Source organism: Brachyistius frenatus, unplaced genomic scaffold, assembly GCF_029030835.1.
Source record: "Brachyistius frenatus isolate BFR_SWC_R1_liver_20210118 unplaced genomic scaffold, ASM2903083v1 Contig_29, whole genome shotgun sequence".
Classification (NCBI taxonomy): Eukaryota; Metazoa; Chordata; class Actinopteri; family Embiotocidae; genus Brachyistius; species Brachyistius frenatus.
In genome coordinates this window covers 84,550-106,362 of record NW_027210628.1, presented here as the reverse complement: position 1 = coordinate 106,362, position 21,813 = coordinate 84,550, and the positions used below count along the sequence as shown (strand labels likewise).

Here is a 21,813-nt window from a genome sequence, read left to right as displayed (position 1 = left end):
GCACGGACGACAAGGGTCCATTTGACTGTCAGCGATCCGTGTTTGGCTCTTTACCGGCTGGGTGTAGTTGGTGGGCGTTTGGAGAGCATTAGATGGAGGTCCTCCGTCAGCTCGAGCTGTCTGGGCTTTAGACAGTTGGCTCCCTGAGCTAACCCTAGCGAGCTAACCATTAGCCTGCCCATTTAGCTCCCCCCTTTGGGTCGCTCGGGTGTCTCCGTCTTTGCAGGGACATACCTCCCCCGGAGCGCGCACTTTTACTCGGCTCGTCGCTCGGCGAGGACCTGAGACAAGCCGGCCCACCCTGGATGGACAGTCGGACGCGGGCTCATTGTCGCTGCGCGGGCGTAACTTCCAGTGTTGGTTTCGGGGCGGCTAAGCTCGCAGTCGGCCGGGCAGCCAGCGGAGGGATCGTACAAATGTGTCCGCTGCAGCCAGCTGTGTCCCCCTGTCTCCGGGACCCGAGGTGCTAGTTTGGTGTACATTTTTTTGTTGTTGATGAGGCTGAGCGAGGGAGGGATTTTATAAAAAGTGTCGTTTGCTTGGTTATAACGATCGCAGTATTTTTTTTTTTTTTTTTTTTTTTAACTCGCGTCTCCAAACTAAAAAAAAAAAAACTAAAAAAAAACCAGCAGCTCCTCTAGCGCATCGAATAAAAATGGTTATTTGCACCTTTGGTGGCCATCTGAGATGTTTGCGGACACGCTGCATTGCACATTTTCTGTAATCAGCTCTCGGTCTCGGTAGCCTGAGGATTTACTAACGTTTAAGCTGTCAAATATTTAACACTTGACAGCAGGTTTTTACCACCAAAACCAGGGAGGCCAGACCAAAGCAGCTCAACTCTCCGTGTCTGGATATTAACTTGTTTTTTTTTTTTTTTATTTCGCTGTGTACTTTTGTGAGAGGTGTAGCCCCGGCGCCCCTTGTTAGACAAGGCTCGTTCAGCTCATGCGGTGATGACTTTAGACTCCATGATGGCTTGTTGCCTGAGTGAGGAGGCGAAGGAGTCCAAGCGAATCAATGCCGAGATCGAGAAGCAACTCCGACGAGACAAGAGGGATGCGAGAAGGGAGCTGAAGCTGCTTCTGCTGGGTAAGTCTGCACGATCCCGACCGTCTGCTTGTACTTCCTCTTAAGCGCACACACAAACCTAAAAGCTCCCGATGTGATTGTGCTGTACAGGTTTCACATGCAAGGAAAAAAAAAAAAAAAAAAAGCCCTGCGCCCGCAATTCCTCAAGGCACATTACCCAGATCACCACAGGATTTGGCTGTGATGTGATTATTCAAATCTAAATTTACATGAGGTTCAACTGGTGTTTCCAGTCTAGCGGTGGGATAGCCGAGAGCAGCTTGTGACAAGGGAATTTAAACAAGCTGACCAATATTTGTTTGTGACTGAGTTACATTTTATTCTGCATAATCTCTTTCTGTTTTTCTTTAGCGCTTCCATCTTTTGTCACAGGGGTTCAAGGGAAACAGCTCTTCATCTAATAATCAGATCACAGGTTGTGGCAGCTTTAGAGGGTTTCCCCTTCCATCTCTTTGACTCCACGGCCTTTGACGTTGACTGTGGGATTGATGAGAAGCTTTAAACGCAAGTCAGGAAAGGCATCAGCTCTTATTTTTGACCTGCATGTCGCTGCGCTTCTTTGATAGTTGTGGGTATTTAACCCAATGGCGGCCTATTACAGCTTCATTTTGACTATGGTTGGGCCTGTGGCAAGTATTTGACCATAATCGTCATCATTTTGCATAACAGTCAAAATAGTTTCCATTCATGTCTGTAAAAACAGCTGGATGAAAGTAACAGAAATGTTTTTTTTTTCATCAATATTTCCACATAATTTCTTGAAATTTGAGTCATCTCATCTCACCTCCTTCTTCTGCTGTAGTTTAAAGGCACATGATTATTTTGAGTTGCTTAACTTCTAATATTCACCTGAAGACATTTTGATGAGCATCTATTGTCATTAAGTGGCTCATCTTCTTCATAAGTTGTATGTGTATTAGTTAACTGTGATTAGGCTAGTGTAATAAAATGCTCAGGAAAAGAAAAAAAAACGTTAATCACAATCATTTGTATGACAATTGTGACGGCTTTGACGACGGTATGCCTTTAGTGTAACTCGCAAACACTCATAAACGACTTGGTTTTTATATACAGTATATAAGAGCAGCATTTCTTGTAAATCACGACTTTTGTTTAAGGTCGTAGAAATCTATTATTCTCAGTCTGAATTCTATAGATTTGTGACTTTGGTTTAGAAAACCGTTTTACAAGCAGCTTTCAGCAATGCCCTCTTATTAACATCCTTCTTTTAGTCATCTGCCACATCACCATTGTTTTATCTGTCTGTAAAAAGGCTTAAATGATGAGCAGGAGTTGTTTTTTAATTAAGTCTGCTCCAAGGGAGGCAGCACTCTCTGGGTGTACGGTCTGGAAAGAACTGTCACTGAGGTGGCCCGCTCTGGGAAATGACTCTTCTCCAGAGAGTTTGCTGTGCCATCCGCAGACTCATTTCTATGTTTAAGTAAGAGTCACAGAGTCACTGGGCCTTTTGATGTATTATATTGACCGAAAAAGCAATTGGTTTATATTACTGTAGCCTGACGATAATAGTTTAGACAGAAGAACATCACAAGAGCTGTCGGGGATTCAGTATCATGCATAAGGATACCTCAGAGGGTCTGTGGTCTGTTGTCACAGGTGACTGAATACACAGTTCCTGTATTTAAGGATGCTCTCACTCATAGCTGCATCAACATCTAACACCGACAGACATAACCGCTTGTAAGAAGTAACTTTCCTTGACTAATTTCTTAAACATTTCCTATACGAGTTGTAGTATTGCTGTCACAACCTCAGTGTCAGTGCACTTTTTAAAGGAGATGTTAAAATTGTATTGGCATGTACTGCAACAGGTGCCTGGTTCACTTTTTTTTTTTTTTTTTTTTTTTTTTTTTAGAAAGACCAATTAAGAAGCCCTCTATCCACAAAGACTTTGTGGGATGTTAACAACTAGTCTGGAGACATGATTGAACCAAATAATATCTTTAACTGCATTTATTCTCAGCCATATCCTTCACCTTTAGTGATTCCCACAGCTCAGTGTTTTAAAAAAAAAAAATGTTTAGCAGGTTTAAAGCCTTACATACATAATCTTCCTTCAGTTGTTTGTCTGACCAAAAGCACAGAACCCGAAAATAGACAAATGGATCCACCAAATGTTCAGTATTGTTGCTTAAACAATGACTAAAATTATAGTTCGGTTCGGCTGTTGACTAATCAATAAAGTGAGTAATCACTGTACCTCTAAACAGAAACACAATTCTCTTTCTCTTCGGGGCGACGGGAAGAAAGCGGCTGCAGGGTTTCAGAACAAATGATGCAGAGAGTTAACCTGATCCCTGATCAGATCGTTGATCTTCATGGCTGAGGGAGTGGCGCGAGCGAGAGCCTGTGAAGACGAGCAAAACTTCTATGTTTTTCATATTTCATAAATGCGTTTCATTAATGTTTGTGTTAGTGTATGGATAGTTGTTTTTCAGGGGTTTTTACCGAAAAACGTCAGGTTGTATCCTCTGGATTAATCGATTGATGTCAGAAATATTTTCACGAAAGCCTTCCCCGAATACTGGACTATGTTGATGTTTTGGTGTAATAGGACATGTCAGTGGGACTGAATTCTACGTATGTATAATATTGATGCACTACTGCTCCATTTGAAGAATTAAAGGCTGCGAGTCTTTTGGCCTTGCTGGCGTCATTGTGCTCGGCGCCACATCAGAAGGCATCTCCTTGTTCAGTTGACCAACATGTTGTCCAACCCTGCTTGCGGGGAAACATGTTGTTATCATCCACTTCTTCAAATATTAGTGGGACAGTGACCCTTTGGAAGATGTTGATGTGGAAGGCACCCCCTCTGCATCCCCGCAAACCCACATTTGTTGCTGCAAATGTAAAATACTAATTGCAGGAGCCATGTTTTGCTTCAGCTCGTCTCTGCTGTCTCGTTATTTAAGCCTGTGTGAAAAAGGCCTCAGTTTTAATGCACTCCGGTTGTCTCATTTCATTTGGAACCTATTATGGACCTCTTTCATCCTTTTATAGAACTTCTTGCATAGTGTAGCTTTTTATTATGCCTTCGGCTGCATGTGTATTAGGCCTTGAGTCTTTTATCTCTGATGGTGTGTGACTTCTTAAATTTAGCGTTTCATTTGAGATATTTATGACTGGTTTGAAAGGAACTTACCAGTGTTGCTGGCAGAGCAGAAACATTTCTGCTGTAACCAAATATGTCCGTTTTAAGATGGAGATATTATAGTATTGCTGTGACTCACATTTGTTAAATACTCTGCTAAATCGTATATGAAGCTCAACAGGTCTTACATAGGTGTTGTCTGAAGTTTGGTTTGATGTGCCATGAAATGCTTATCTGCTACCTATAAGGAACATTGGTGGTTTTGTGTGACGTTTAAGCGGAGGCAATTATTCCCGCTGTTTATCAGCAACAGGCCGGCTTTCCTCTGTGGTGTGGTTAGCTCGTACATGGTGGAAGAGCCGGGGTCAAAGTAGTGCTCTGCCGTCTGCTCTGTAGCTAATGAAAGTCACAAGTAATTAAATGAGTACAGTCAGAGCCCAGGGAGCTGCTGCAACACCAGTTTGTGAGCTTTCTTCAGTAAATAGGACCTTTTTTTTTTAATGTGGGACTGACTGTTTGCTAGTGTAACTGTGTTAAAAATGCTCATGATAATTTATCAAATTAATAATTATGATTATCGCCTTCATTTATATGCACTTTTCTGCAAGTTGACAAAGAAAGGAGGATTAGACAAAAAGAGAGAGGGAAATAAAATGGAATTCAACTAAGGAATAACGGCAACATATCAAACATCAATAAAAGCTTTCTGATAAAATAAGGCTTAAAAGACACCAGAGCTGTTGCCAGTCTGATTTCAAGAGTTGTCCCACAATAACGTTATCGGACACACAATAAAGTATACGTGGGCTCTGATGATGAGTTGGCTTCCTGATCAATGGTAAGGATGTGACGGGGATCAGTACAGTGGCTGTTTGTTTCCCCGTCATCTTTAAGTTGATAAATTATGGTCTGGCTTCACAGTACATTTATATTTTTGTTTCCCTGTTTAGATCCAGAAACTAAATGCCCATGAGCTTGTGTTTTAATAACCACAAAAATAAGTATTGACAGCAGTATTATATTGAGGTTAGAAGAATAACTTTTGTAAAAGAGAAGTTTATGGTATGCATTGTTGCACTGTGTAAACAGTGACTGGAGACGGTGAGACACCGTGGATCATCTGTGTTGATCCACTGTTGACTTAAGGTTAAGTCAGTAAAAAAACAACTATATATAGTTGTTTATATATATATATATGTATGTATGTATGTATGTATGTATGTATGTATGTATGTGTGTATATATATATATATATATATATATATATATATATATATATATACAAACACACACACTTCATCTGTCAATGTGCGCACCACTCAAACAGGTTGGTAGTATCTGGGTTAATGAGTATTTGTTTTTTGGCAACACCCAAGGATGTCTCATGCACAAAGCCTACCTACGCCTATTATGCTTTCTCTTAGTGAGTCGTACAGTAAGCCAAACAGATAAGCCCTGCTAGCCATATTTATTTGGATCTCCTTTGGCTGCTGCCAAGGTAACGACAGGCATGGCTGGGCTTTGTAGAAATAATATAATTGCAGACGGTACAGATAAACGGACACACACACACACACACACACACACACACACACACACACACACACACACACACACACACACACACACACACACACACACACAGAGGATAAAATTACCCCAGGGAGACTTGTGAAAGTGTGTGTATGCACAGTAGCATTGTGGGCCATTATAGGGATGCCCTCTGGTATCCCAGCTATCCTCAGAGGCATAATAGTGCTGCTGAAGGGCAGAGTTGGCAGATCCCTTCCTGGATCCTCACTCCCACAACTGAACGTCTTAGCCAAGGTTGATAATGCTAATCATCACCCACGTGCACGTATTTCCCAGAAATCTCAAATTGCTAGACTCGCACAGCCTGACCCTGGCACACTGGTGTGACTGTGCCAACTAACTGACGGTTATTTTATCCACATTGGTTTATATTGAAGTCGTTTTCAATTCCCCGTGAAAGTCACATGTACTTTCGGTTCCACCACACTCAGCTATAAAGTGTGTTTAAACAGATTAAACCCTTTCAACCAGTTATCCTGGCTGCAGGTCACAGCCGTCAGTGGGAATGAATTGTCATTACACAGCTCGATATATTAACCCCAGGACATCTATTTACTTCTTGACCCAGTATGACTTCAGGAGCACCTTTTTTTTTTTTTTCCCAACTGGAAGCATTGTTAGTCATTGGGAGTTCTAACATATTATCGCACTTAGCATTATGTGAATATAGAGTACTGGATTGCTTTGTCAGAAAAATAATTTTTGTGATGAGTGATAAATCATGCACTGTCATGTTAGGGTGTTTTTCATCGTCATATTTCGTTCAAAGTAAATACTTTGCTAATATTCTGGTCTAATTTTCAGCAGTTTGACGTCGAGGTTTGTTCATTGATTGCATAATCAATGAATGCACTTTTTTTTTTTTTTACAGCCATGCAATGAGTGTAGTTGCCATCAACTCTAGTTCCGTTCACCCGTGTCTACCTTCTGCTCTGCTTTAGCGCTATCTTTAGTGACATGACAAAAATGCATGGGCAACTTCTGAGCAGAAATGAAACCGGTGCGCAGGAACCAAGTCAATAAAACAGTAGATACTGGATGTAACTGCAGTTCTATGAGAACATTGGTTCTTTGTTTATTTCAGGGGGGCTAAGTCCCTTTGGCGGGCGGCCCGCCCCTCCAAGACAACAGTAGTGGAAACTGCTGTTTCTTCAGGCCCACTGTCGGGTCTATAATTTGTTCACCAGTTATGAAGATTATTATCAGGAGTTAATCACATGTACAGAAATATTATTCAGCAAAAGTGGCCCTCAAATGATCCGATATGGCCATTGGCCCGTAGCTGTGCCGGGCTTGTACTTACTGCGAGTCAAATTCTGATGATCATGTAAAACAGGCAGCATGCTTTTAGATGAGCTTTTAAACGCAGTTATCTTTAGTCTGAAGCATTAATAATGCCGTACCACAACCAATAACTCTATCACGCTCGTAATGTACGAATAAAGCTCTGATATAAACGTAACTTTCATTTTCGGGGTTGTGATTGGCCAGTGACCAGTTATAAAAACAGTGCAACTAAAAATGTAAAGGTAGGGGTATCATTGCACCTTGCAGAAGTGCCCTTAGTATATATATATATATATTTTTTTTTTAGTTTTTTTTCAACACAGACTGTTTACCACTATTATAAAGGATCACAAAAAAGAGCTTATTGTAATGGCGTTGCCCACATTCACAAAGTAAATCAGAATGTTAATGGGTTTAGTAAAGTAAAGGCAGCTTTCGTTCATCTCTCATCTTTCAGACGTGTTGGGTTTCTTTCAATATGACATTGCAGCTCTTCACTCTGCAGTGCTGGCCCTACATCGGCATCAAGCTGACAAGACAAGAATTTGATTAAGAACTGCTGTGAAAAGTACTTATTAACATGTATGGATATGGAACATTATTCTCTTAATTATTGAAGGTTTTTATTTGAATTTTTTTTTTAAATTCACTTGTTTGTAGAGTTTTAAAGTTTTCTTGATTTATAAGTTGAACTTCTATGAAGTTATACAGACCTAAAAGAAGGACTTTTAGTCCACTAAAACTACGTTGTTCAACTCTGCCGGTGCTCCGTCAGCCATCCCAGCCATTTATTTTTTCCCCAGAGGTACTATAATCCTAAACTCTTATACTTGGTAGGTGAAAAAGTTAGTTTCACAGCGAAGTACGAAGGCAAGACAGGTAGGTGTTTGTAGTTCTGCACTGTTTGTCTGGCGGCTCTGTTGGTTGAGCAAACTGATGTTGACACACCCAGAGTTTCGGCAGTTATGTGACAGTCAGGGCTGTAAAAGACTGCTCAGTCGTTCTTATGTCACCGCCTGTCTGGCTCCATATTACTGATACATATGGAGACACTAAAAACCTTTTCTATTATCTTGTAGCTTTGATCTTTGTCTGAGATGTATGGCTGCTAAAATATTGATGATGAAATAGATGACTGGTGGCTACAGTTGTGAAAAGAGCCGAGTTGTCGAATTCACCAGCAGCTTTGGCAGAGTCAGTTTCAGTTTGTTAACTGACTCCGAGACTTAATAATCTCCTGATGGTCATATGGCATATGGATGAAACATCTTTATGAAGCACACCGTTGTATCATTAATTGAGCACCCCTGAGTATTTATGTGTTTGGCCGTGTGCATTTGAAAATCAAACTGGTCTGGATACCAAAAAAGACAGAGTTATTTTGCATGTTTACACAGCAACACATCAGCGGTGGGCAAGTTCCCAACAAAGTCTTGGACTAGGAAGAAGGAAGTGAAGTCGAAGACTGATCACAATTACATGAGGGATTGCAAACTACAAAACCTCTGTCCAGTGGGAAATACTGCTGTTCCAGTACAACAAGCTTTTTGATTAAATGGGAACCAAAATAGGCAAAATGATTAAATTGACATCCAAGTCCTTTAGAAGGAAAAGTATGCCAGGAATTTTCTCCAAACTGGAGTAGAGAGCCTGTGCCTGCCGCCCCCCCTCCTCCCATCTCTCTCTCTCGTTCTTTCTCTCAGCAAAGATCTTGATGTGCTCGTCCAGTCCACTGGCAGACACATTTCAATGTCCAAATGCAGCACAGGGGAGACTTGGGTCCCCGCCCCTCCCCTTTTCCTTCCAGTCACCCTCTCATTAAGAAGGCATGTGAAAAATGACTGTCGCTATAATTGTTGTGACATGGATGGCCAGTTAGAGGGATGGCTGGGCAGGTGTCAAATGTGCCTGGTGCCCTCAAGTGTATTTGCTGCATCTTGTGGGAATGACTAAGATACGAGTGTGTGTTTTGAAGTTTCACGTGATTTTAGGGTTGTTGTTTTTTTTAATGATGATTTCTGCCTGAGATAAACACAATTAGGGACAAATGTGTTACAGCTGTTTTACTTTGTTTTTTGTAACTCACGTGGTGCAAGTTATTGTAAACAACCCATTTCCTAGATTGAGGATCAGGAAGCTAAAATGAGAAGCCTGCAAGCCAATAAAATAACAGTGCAACGGATTCCTGCTTGGGAAGTCATTTTTAAAATCAAGTTTTAAGTCTTTTTTTATTTTTTTTATTACCTTAGGGGGTTATATTTTTGGTGCAGTTTGTCAGCAGATTTAGAGAAAAACTACCGGCCTGATTTTCAGGAAACTTTGTGGAAGCGTGGGCCAAAGAGGAACCAGGTAAATTTCAGTACAGATCTGAATCACAGGGCGGATCTACAACTTATTTTCCATTGTCATCAATAATGTGAGATCGGGCATTTGACTTATTAAATGCCGTACATGTTAATCCTGGATCCTGTACCACGTCTGATGGCATAGTAATCATATTTGGTCACTTCAACACACTCTGTGGTGCAGCTGTTAATTTCTTGCAAAGTTTCTTGATTATTTAACTTAACGTGCCAGCAAATCAGTTAGCAATGGTTTCTCTTTCTCCCCCCCTCCCCCTCCCTCCATCCCTCCACTGTTTAGTGTGTCAGATGTTTCATCTGCCTTTCATCCCAACTGGAAGTAAACTTAGTCAATCATCCATTAGTGGGATATTAATCATCTCCTTTTGAGTGAATTGATTCATTGTTTAAGTCATTTCTTAAAGAAAATAAAAATTCACAAAATCCAGCCTGGCTCCAAATTCTCAGATGAATGTTTGGTCTTTTATTGACCAAATGATTCATCGAAAAATGATCTAGAAAATAATTGCATATTCAGTGTTTTGCCTACATTTGTGAAAGACATGGGTGTATGTATTTGGTGGGAGGTTTGGGGGTCCTTCTCAAAGAAAATTGCACGTTTTTTCCAAGTAAAAATATGAAGATAATAAATAAACAACTCCTAAATATCTTGAAGACAAAACTTGCTAAATAATAATAATAAAAAAGGCCACGAGGAAACTACTGCAACCTTTAGATCTGGAAAAAGTTTTTTTTGTTTTGTTAGTTGTGACGCTTCCACAAGGATTCGACAATAATTCAGCTTGGGTGGTTCCCAAGCTGGTTTGAGAGCTGTGCCTAAGCCTTATAAAGGTGGATAAAACCCAGATACGGATCAATAATGCAAAATAATCATTAGTTGTGGTCCTAATTCCACATCTGTTGTATGTGAGATTAGTTAAGATGTCGAAAGGTGTTGTTTTTATAATGGCCACCTATTGTATATAATGATGCAATTTTTTTTGGATCAACCATTTTATATATGCCAATATCCTTATTGGATAATGTTGTTTGTTTGTTTCACTAATCATACTGCTGTAACAGAAACGATGCGTTTCCTGTGCATTTCTGAGGAAGATTCCTGCTGCTGGCCACCTAATGCTAACTTTCTTTTATACGTCCCTTGTGGTCTCGTCTCGGATGTCTGTAGCTATACATGTAACCAGCGGGAGGAGGACAACGGGGGTGGAGGCTCCATCATGTGACGGGGAACGATGACATGGGAAAAGAACATGAAACAATTTATTTTTTATCACACACACACACACACACACACACACACACACACACACACACACACACACACACACACACACACACACACACACACACACACACACACACACACACACACACACACACACACACACACACACACTTTCCTAAACAGGCCGCTGTTACTGTATCCATAGCAGCTGTACACTGTCATCTGCCAACACAGCAATCCAGGTACCATGGTAACCCGCCGGCTTGTCCATGCACGAACAGTAAAGTTAGGAAAATAATGTTTTGGAGTGCAAATACTTCATCAGTCGGTCAGCATTTCATTGAACTGAAGTCAGTAACAAAGCGACTGACTGTCAAATTAATTTGTAGTAACAAAACTAAAGGTACTCATTATTAAGCAGTATGGTGCAGTCACTATTATATTTCATAAAATTGTATTATTACAGATTTATTCAAATGTTAAAAAAAAAAAAGTTAGCTGTTGTAGTTTGTCTATATTGAGCAGAGTTTAATGACATAAGACTGTTGGGTAGTTAAATCTCAGAGAGCGCATCATGGAATAATGTTGTGAAATGTTGTTGATTTGACATGTAAAGTAACTCCAAATTATCCAGTGGCCAATGATGCTCAGTCAACCTCCTTTCATTCCTGATCCAACAGGAGCAGGAACTATAATCCAGGAACTATAAACCAAACAATATCTTTTGGTCAAAATACAGGTTACCTTCCTGAAAGTGTTGTTGGAAAAGTTCAGGCCACCAGCCAGTCATCCAGTTCCTCTACAGTCAGACAGCCTTTCAGCATTTCAGTCTTTCCCAACTCTGCGCTGAAGTCGACGAAGCTTCCAGTCTGACGTGCTTGGAAACGTTTTTAAGAATCATTTACTCAGAGCCCTCTTGTACTCCTCCAGTTTATCACACTTTGCACCTCCTTCCTTTTCCTCATCTTTTGTCTCTGTTCTTTCCCTTTTAATGTGGATGCCAAACTCTACATTAAGGTACGACTCCTGATGTAAAGTAAAATGTCTGTTGTGGCCTCCAGCTGGCTCGACCCAATGAAATGGATCTGGTTCAACGATTTCTTTCCTGCTCTTTGTGCGTTAATGGTTGTTTAGCTGAATGATTAATACCCCGGTCGGTTCAGGATGTGGAGGAGCGAGACAGTTCTGCCTCGGTGAACTGTGGTACCGGGCTTTTCCTCACCTTGCAACTGTTGGCTCGGCTCAGTGTCGTCGGTCAGCTCATGTTGGTCTCAGCCCCTGAATGTTGTCTCCTGCTTTTAAAATGTTGTATACGCGCAAACCAATCCATTTTTATCCCTACGTAAACAGAGATCGTATGTCAATACACCAAAACCAAATTTTGCATAAAGCAGTAAGTGTTCTTTCATGGGCAGAACAGATGGTCACACCGTGCCAGACGGCAGCTGGCTACTCAAAACCACAGGCAACGACTTTTAACAACTCACATTAGCTTTTCCGCTAAAATGGCCTTTTCATTTAACTATCAAACAGGAGCGCGCATATCCTGCACCCGAACTGGTTGAAAGAAACCCCCAAAATGTTTACGTCGTCTCTTTCCTAAAGGCCAATTCAGGCTTTCTGCATTTCCGCAAGGGTCCACGTTGCATTAAATTCATCATCTGCTCAAGTCTGCGATGTCCTCTGACCTCTCTGCGGACTCCAAATGTGTTCCGACACAGACGGTCGCCGCTTCAAGTGCGCTGACTGCACTCGCGCCGGAAAACAAAGTGGATGTTTATTTTAGGAGAGGCTGTGGTGAGGGGAGTGACCGCTCCACACCTTTTGTAAGTCATCATTAAAAGTACAAGGACACACGGATGGCGTTAAACTCCTGGTGAAAGCGCTCTCCTTGAATATGCCCTCGCATCCATCACTGTGAAGCGATAATGCGCATCACGCGCAGCTGTGGAGTCGGTCCGTTTGTGATGGAGCAGTTGTTACCGGAATTGGGCGGCGCTTTAAATTGAATGCACGCTTTCCATTCGTGGCGCCCAAACCGACTGTGTTTGGGGCAGGAAGCAACAATAGCAGCCTCGCATCTACGGAGCAGATCAACGCCTGTGCAAAATTGTAGTATGAATGAAACTGCATGCACATCTGCTGTCCTCGTTCAGTCCACATCAAAATCCAAGAATTGGCCTTGAAGAGAGCCACCAATACTCTGGCGGCCTGCCAGCTGCTGTCACTCAAACACATCCAACAGCTCATGGAGATGAACAGGAGCATTTCTTTTTTTTTTTTTTTTTTTTTTTTATGTAATCAAGGATCTCCGTTGGAAAAACCTTTTTTTTTTTTTTTTTTTTTTAACAGCACCACATCATCAGGGCTCGTCTCAGGCTGGATACCACAAATCTGTAACGGAAAGCCTGCGGTACAAACTGGGAGGCGTGAACTACTTGTTCTTTTATAAGATGCAGCATTTTTGGAGGTTGACCCATACTGGGAACCAAAAGTCAGGACATGTTGGCCTCTTCTGCTTTGACTTTGGCCATTTGGTATCGCACACCTTTATGACATGATGATGATGATGATGATGTACAACACTAATACACCTTAATGTTAAGTTTATCGTGTTAAACTCGGGGTACATGGTAAAAATGAACATTATAATCTCCATGAAGACGGTTTCAGTCAACCGCATACGTTTTTAGTTGTGTACTTAAAAAAAAAAAAAAAAAAAAGACAGATTTCTGAGTGTTACATACAAGACATTTTAAAAGTGTATTTCATATCCACTCTGTTTCCATAAAGTATACATTTAAAGCTGTAAAAGTTACTTTGACACTATTTGCTGGCTAGAAAGCATGTAGTTTGGATTGTTTTACTTTTTATGGAAGCAGTGGTAATTTTGTCAACAAAAAAATATGCATCGATAACCTATTTTTCATGACAAAAAGGGACCAGAAGCACTTTAAAAGTAACCTTTGAAAACAAGGACTTCTAACGATTGTATTACTTTTATTTAGCAACAAATATAAACTAAATGTATATTATGTGAACATTTAAACATTTTTATATATTTTCTTGTTAACAAATTCACATTAAACATGCCCAGTATTCAGAGCAGACTAAGATGCTTATTAGATTCAAGGCTAAATTGCCATTATTAGCTTCCATAACTTTCCCATCAGCAGAGTGGAGCGTGCTGGCTGAGAAAGTTGTGGGATTAAAAAAAAAAAAAAAAAAAAAAAGGTTGCATGTTTGACTGGGCTCTGCCGATACACACTGAAGCGTATCAGCTGGTGTTTTCTGCCATGTTTTTAGAGGTCCAGTGCAGGAGTTGCCATGGGAACTAGCATTACCCCTCAGGAGTAGCTCCAGCGAGTGTACAGTTGCTTGTCCGTGAGAAATGCTTCTGCTGGGTTTTCCAGTTAGGCAGCACAACGGTGGGATCTGTTGAATTAAGCTGATCATGCCTGCAAGACATATACACCCCCCCCCCTCTCTTCTGGATGTCTGTGCTTGGTAAATTCAAATACACATGAATACACACAGTCGACAAAGCGAATGTATCTGTCTCGTGTCTGCGCCCTTTATTTCTCTGCCCGACAGTTTGAAACTAAAATTTTTTTAGCAACCCTGAAAGGGAAAGCGAAGAAAATATGCACCCAGTATTTTTCTTTCATTCTCCGTCCGTGGCTCACAACCCAGTCACACCCCTCCTTTCTCCTCAGCTCTTTAGTCAATGAGAAAGTGAACTATCCAACGCTATGTCTTGACAATTGCTATTTATGTCCCTCTTTTCAAAGACATACTCTGTCTGAAAGGGGGAAACTCCAATGTTGCCTGACCTGCTTTCTCCAGTGAAAGATCCTGTCTGGTTAGAGGGCAGGCAGCGCTCAGGGCACTCCTTCACTGTACACTCAACTGTGCTCCTCAGTCGGCCAGAGACCAAACTCGTCTCTCGTCATTCTTGGAAGACATTTCAGCTACTTTGCCTTGGGGATACTAGCTGCGCTTTACAGCACAAAGCACATCCCATTATCTAATCAGCCACTACAGTTACGCTCCAACAACGTGGCTTTAAACATGATCAGTGTCACAAGTGGGCTTTATTCACATTTATTTTCATTCCATTCACTACTGCCGGTTTACTGTTAATACACAGACTACCGTGCTGCCGTTAACGTGCAACAGCTGTTTTTTTTTGCCCATGTTGGCACCGTCAATCAATGTTTTCATTAAATAATTATTTAAAATGATTGATTGATTATCAAAATAGTTGGCAATTATTGTTTGTGGATGAACTAATTAATGAATGGACTGATTGTTTCAGCTGTAGAGCCACCATGTGGAGGCCATTTTTGACTTTTTGCGAAATGTTTCGACAACTGTTCGATAGACTTCCCGAATTAAAATTTGTCTAATGCTTAATTATTGATTAATCAAATTCCCACTATCCTTTTAGAGCTTGACTGTTACGAGATTTTAGGGGTTCTAATTAGTTTTTTTCAAATTTTTTTGTTCTAACTTTTTTGGTCTTGTAATCAAATGTTGATGATGATGATTAGTGCTAAACATTATACCCGATAAACATCGTGAGCATGTTGGCAAATATGAATAATTTGGCACCAAAATGATACCTACATATTGCCTCACTGATCTGCCAGCATGGCTGTTTTTAAAAAAAAATTATTTTACCTGCAAGGAGCTTCACAAAGATTAATGTTTTAGATCTTGTGCTTAAATACGTATCACCTCCCGTTTGCGCGACGCACACTGTCACTGCTGTAGGAGACTTTACATACAGCAAGAGACCTGCAAACCATTTGGTTCACGCTACATTGAATGTTCACGTGCATGGACATGTTGACGCGGGTTTGTCAGAACATATATGTGAATACAGTCCATCTTAAATTATTGGCTGTAAACTCCTGCGGTATTGGTGCCAGGACCAAATTTGCCCGATAAAGACGGTCGTAGCTACAGACGTGCAGAGAGTAATGTGTCAGGTAAATTAACTCTTTTGTAAGAAGTATGTAAAAAAAAAAAAAAAAATGATCAGGCTGAAGTCCTTTTGGTCTGTGAGAAAGAAAGATCGATTAAAGCAAACCATGCACTATCACGTCTCTAAAAAAAACGTGTCCCTCAGCCATGTGACTATCAGTTGGTGGCTTAATTTGAATTTGTGTAAACTGGAGACTCATTTGATGAATAGAAGATGTCATCTAAAGGCTAATTCATGATGAAAATGATTGCCAGTTGCGGCCTTAGTTGAGATACGCAGAGCAAAAACAAGAGTGAAAGGTGGAGACCAGAGAGAATATATGTAGCTGAATCTGCAATGACTCAGACTCGAGTGTTGGGGGAAGTGAGATGGAGAGATGAACAGTGGAGAGCTGGAACAGGGTTGTAGAGGAAGAAAATAGTTGGTGGAATGGAGGTGGAAGAGAGGAGAATTGGTGTGGAGAGAGATCTGCATGGTGAAACCAGAGGGGGGATTTGGTTAAGGCTGCAACCTGCATTTGGGAGTAAGTATCCCAAGTTTTGTGGCTAAATTTAAAAAAAAAAAAAAAAAAAGCCCACCTGGATCTGAGTGCATCTGTTTCCTCCATGGACATGAGCAGAGAGCGCACGTAAAATGTTGTGTCTAACTCTGAAAATCGGCAACAAAGACCTTCGAGATGCTTAAGAAAATCTACGGCAACGGAGCAACGAGTCGGGCGACGTGTTTTGAGTGACATTTTGCATCTCCGAGGGGTCGAACGTCACTGTCCAAGCTGAAAAAGGCAAATCCGGTCCGGAGCGCAACACCGAGTTCTCCTGTGATGTCCCGAGACGTCTGTGCGGAAAAACCTTCGACGCAAACAACCTGAACTTTTTGATTCTCCCAACAACAGCGTGCGAGTTTCTCGCGCTTAACAACAATCATCGCTCTCCACCACTCCTACTCACCAGATTTGGCTCTCCGATACTTACTTCTGTTCCCCAAAAAATTTGACACAAACTTTGATGTGTTCTCTCTGCTCAAGTTTCAGGGGCGTGGGGAAATCGCTGATGTGGCCAACCAGTGGCTACAAATATGAATATAACTCGGGTGCTGATGTAGATAAAGCGACATAACTTTCGAACACTGACTTTTGAAGGTTATAGCTTCCTCCTGCTCCGTGCGCGGCACTCTGCTGCTCTCCCGGTCGCACGCAACAGAAACGGTCTCTGAATTTTGATCAACCTCTCTGTACAAAACTCATGTCAGCCGGGATCTTTGGGGTTATTTGTAGGTCTTTCTCTCCCAAGTCCAAGCGAGTTGTCTTTTCTCTGACTGGGTTTTTCTGTCCGTTTTTATACATGTGTGCATCTGTATGATGACTGATGCAAAATTGGAGATGTGAACTCGGTGTACCCGACTCTTTGTTGAGCTGAGGTGAGCCAGCAGTGGTCAGTCGGGCTTCTGTGGTAAACACTGCCAAAACAATCATTACATTGCACATCTCGGGACACTAAAACCAAGATGACCAGACACAATGGCGAGACCGTAATTAGGCTCAGAAACATCTATTTATTTTATACTTTTTGTTTAACTTATTATGTAACTTTTCATATTTCTTGATCAGCGGAGTTGCATACAGCCTGTACTGGTGAAGCAGAGACCGACTTGGCACTGAGGTCTGGTGGATCACTGCCTGGAGGCATGATGGTGCTGATTTCTTCAGTGTTTTGTATCCGCACCAGGGTGTAGGTGGACAGACGAGGTCAGCCTGTTGCCAAGACAGAACAACTTATGACCACAGAAATATGAGTTATGTAAAAAAAAAAAAAAAAAGGCTACTTTTAACCAGTTTCCGGTATGCCTGGTTGACCCGTTGGGAACCGTTCGGCACCCACAGGTCTTTCTTATTTTACTGCTCAGTTTACTCTTTGAGCAGCATAACATACACTTACTTGACTGCATTAGTATGAAAGAGCAAATGCAAACTAGTTCCATGATACTGTCACTGTGTAATTGATTGGGTAGTCTTGAGATTACGACTTGTTTGGTTGTTATGGCTTTGACCCATTTTTCTAATAAATGTTTGCATTCATAACTCTTATACCTGTACTACTGCTCACTACCTTCTTTGTTTGCCTCATTCAGCAGGTTTCACATTACACATGTGCACACTGCAATTATAACCGCATCTCGTTTGCAACAGTGGAGCCTGCCTTAGATATGCCCACGTCCGTCACTGAATAATCAAAACTTCCTCATTGGTTGGCTGAAAGCCCTTACTTCCTGTATCCATTTCAAAGTTGAATTCCTCATTTCAAATTGAAAGCTCTCTGGAGTTTTGTTCACAGTCCAGCCATACATGAAGTTTTGAGCTATCCTGCAGGTTACTTTTTAGTTTGTTCCATGTTTCCTGTGTCACAGCAAAATGAAAAATACCTTTTTATGTCAACAATGGCCTTCATCTAAAGTATAAGTGATCCTGGTTTCTGTGGTCGGCTAACCTCCAGTATCTTGTCTTCCTTTCAGGTACTGGAGAGAGTGGAAAGAGCACTTTCATCAAGCAGATGAGAATAATCCATGGGTCAGGCTACACAGATGAGGACAAGAAGGGCTTCACCAAACTGGTCTACCAGAATATCTTCACCTCAATGCAGGCTATGATCCGTGCAACTGAGACCCTCAAGATCCCCTACAAGTACGAACAGAACAAGGTGTGTACTCTCAAGGGGGAAAATATTGTCCTCTGATGTGTGTATTATTTTTTTAAAGATGTAATTTTGGGGGCATTTTTGGCTTTATTAGAGTATTAATTATTTGAGTGAGAAAGAGACTGGATTTGTGGGAAGAGAGTCAGGAAATGACACGCAGCAAATGGTCTTCCCGGCCGGGAATTGATTTGGACCTACGGCTTCGAGCTTATGTGCCCGAATCACCTGTAGCCCTGTGATGTGTTATTGAAATGTATACCCACATATAAATGCTCATACTGGCTAAGTTTGTTCAGCACATACAATGCTGTCCTGCTACTGAGATAATAAAGCATGACTATATGCAATTTTCTAAACTAAATTATTGAAATGATTAAGGACTCAGTCAGTGTCTTCATATGAGTAATGAGATCCTGCAAGAACACAGTTTTAATGTTTCTATATATTTTTTTTTTTTCCCCCTCTGTGCTCCTCTCATTGGTTAGCTGTGGGCGGGGCTCATTCAGAACGAGATGATGTCACGTACATCCTAGGACCAATCAGGATTTAGCAATGTTGGGTCTAGTATAGATCAGACTGGGACATCTGGGAACCTCGGCTTTCAGCATGTCCCCCGATGACACTTGCCGTAGACTTTAATGTAAAACAGCGGAACAAAACCAAACTATTAGAAAACCACCAGAGTTATACGAGTTTATAAATTACCCCAAAACACCATGTCAAGTAAATATATGTCCACTCTGCCTGCAATAGAACACGCTAGATGGATAAAAAAAAAGTTGAATTTGATCCCTCCTTAGTCACGTCACTTCAGTCTTCCCATGTATAGAGGTGTGCCATAAAGCCCTTCTATTAGAATATTTTTTTTAGGACATGACAGGGAAAGCAATCTTGAGTTTTTCACATCATTGTTGGTGCAACTAACTACACGGCAACTCTTCGGCGTAGCGTTATTATTTTAACCGGTTAGTTTAGTTTAAAGCAGAAGTTTGGAGAAAAGTCTCAACTTCCTCCGATTCTCCGTTGCTGTCAAAACGGTGTGCGGGTTTGTTTTCCCCCAGAAAAGGTCGTGGTGATGAGAGCTCACCCTGGATGACAAACGGCCGGTCTGACATGTCGGTGCGTTGGTTGGCTGCTGTCAATCAAGTCGAATCAAACCACACACACACAATCCTGAAGAGGCGGATGGTTTTCTTACTACTACTACTACTACTACTACTACTAGAACGGTTGCTTATGTAGTTGTAGTTTGATAGAAGACTCAAGTGATGTCTTGTGATGGTTGAAGTCAACGTGTTTCAATCGTCTCCTTTGAAATACTTCACCAGTAACAAGTGTGCTTGATTTTCTCAGTCTAACACTTGCGGTCCAGTTAAACCTGTGAGCCACAGTCAAATAGATCAAAAGAGTGCCAGCAAAATAACATGTGAAGCAAATTGAAATACTCTCCTCCAGTAAGCTACTATAGGCCACAACTGGTTTCTGAAAGGGAACGGGTATATGTAGGACATATAGTATAAACACTTGATTAAATAGAGTATTACAGGGGGGGGGGGGGGGGGGGAATACAGCTGCAGTACAAACATGTGAAATTTGAAGAGTATGTCACCTTTATCTGTCGAAACTCAGTTTAAGCTTTGGATACCCTTGTATTTATAGACTGGCACTTTAAATTTCATTCATGAATTTCAACACATCTTTCATAAATGGCAAATTGACACTTTGTGGTTAAAAGTGTGCTTTTGTTTGTTCTCCCAGAGTAACGCCCAGGTGGTGCGCGAGGTGGACGTGGAGAAGGTTTCATCGTTCGATCAGCCGTACATTAGCGCGATAAAGATGCTGTGGACCGACCCTGGCATCCAGGAGGCATACGATCGCAGGAGAGAGTACCAGCTCTCCGACTCAACCAAATAGTATGTCTGCCCTCTGTTAATCTACCAGAAGGACTAATTATTTGTTTTATGTGTAAGTGGTGAAGCAGTATCAAACGTTTTTCAGCTGTTTCCTGCTGGTGCTAAAATACCCTCGGCTGGAGGAAGGGAAGAGCGTTCACGTAGATGATTCAGGGGAGAGACGGAAAAGAAAATGTCGGCAGATTTATAAACGACTGCTAATAATATCAGGGCTAATTCCAACCTACATTAATCCATTTCAGACTAATATGGCTCCATAAAGAGTTGAGGATAGGGGGGGGGGGAATCAAAGCTAATGCATAGATGTATCATGATGTATTTCAGTATATTCTGCTACCGTTGGTAATATTGATAGTTGTTCAAATGTTTTTAATTGTATGTTGTTAGTTTTTTTTTGAGTGAATGTCATGGCTTGATGTTCTTGGTACTCTCGTGTGCATGTGGTCTTGAGACGGTTGATTTGTCTACATGTGCGTCTCTGTCATTTGTTCCCTCCCATTTCGCAGTTACCTTAGCGATTTAGAACGAATAGCATCACCAGGGTACGTGCCCACTCAGCAGGATGTGCTGCGGGTCCGAGTGCCCACCACTGGCATCATTGAGTACCCATTTGACCTGGAGAACATTATCTTCAGGTACTGGTGTCGAGTGCTGCCGATGATGTCACTGGCTGGCATGCTGCACAACAATTGGTCAGCCAGTTGGAAATCGTTGATGCCGCTATCTCCATCCACCCTGTGCTGCACAGCAGGGCTCGGCACTTTAACACGTCCCTGATGGTTTGCTCTCAAAGACTGGCCTCAAGAACACGCCCCGACCTTCCTTTCAAGATCAACTACAAAGGCAGCCATTATTATTTTCGCTCAGGCAGTCTTCTATCCTAAATCATCTTTTTGGAGAGAAGTTAAGAGTTTCTGCTTTCCTTAAACTTACAAACCTTCACACTGAGCACTTTGACAGGGTTAAAAGTTAAAACTGAGGATTGTTAGTCTTTGGGAGCTGCCATCATGGATGAAGCTGAATTTCTAAGAGGGGAGTAGTGGTATGAGATGTCACGTAATCCCCTCATAACTCTTGGGAATGGTCTTCTTTGGTTACATCTGGACTGATGCCCTTGCTTTTGGAGGCGGTGTGCTTTATCTACTGTTATGCTTCACTTTCTCTTTCCTCCCTCTCTCTGTCTTTTGTTGTCCTTCCTGTTTCTAGCTATCTAAGTGATCTGGATCGTATTGCTGAATCGTCCTATCTACCGACCCAACAGGACGTGCTTAGGGTTCGAATCCCAACCACTGGGATCATAGAATACCCTTTCGACTTGCAAAGCATCATTTTCAGGTAGAAGAAGACCTACATCTCTTTAACTAACCCCGATTTTTTTTATTTTCTGTTTCGATGTGCTTCACATCATGTTTTATGTCCCCATTTGTGCGTTTAAACCCGATGTCTGATTATGCCCTGATCCATTCTGTTATATAAAGTTCGATCAATGTGCAAGGTTACATACGCTTTCATAAATCTAAAATGTTCAATCCAAAGATATCAGTCAAT

The 21,813-nt window shown here is 41.5% G+C and overlaps 1 protein-coding gene across 2 annotated transcripts in view; it reads left to right on the top strand.

Moving 5' to 3' along the window:
* Window positions 1-151: 151 nt before the first annotated feature.
* LOC138621147 (guanine nucleotide-binding protein G(q) subunit alpha-like) overlaps window positions 152-21,813 on the top strand; it is a 32,962-nt gene continuing 11,300 nt past the window's right edge. Inside the window, exons 1-5 of one of the 2 annotated variants that reach the window (XM_069698959.1) lie at window positions 152-1,092; window positions 18,171-18,355; window positions 20,111-20,265; window positions 20,772-20,900; window positions 21,472-21,600. In XM_069698959.1, the coding sequence (XP_069555060.1) occupies window positions 957-1,092; window positions 18,171-18,355; window positions 20,111-20,265; window positions 20,772-20,900; window positions 21,472-21,600 (734 nt within the window). In that variant the 5' untranslated portion in view covers window positions 152-956. The remainder of the gene's footprint in view (window positions 1,093-18,170; window positions 18,356-20,110; window positions 20,266-20,771; window positions 20,901-21,471; window positions 21,601-21,813) is intronic. The other variant, XM_069698958.1, reaches the window with a different exon arrangement.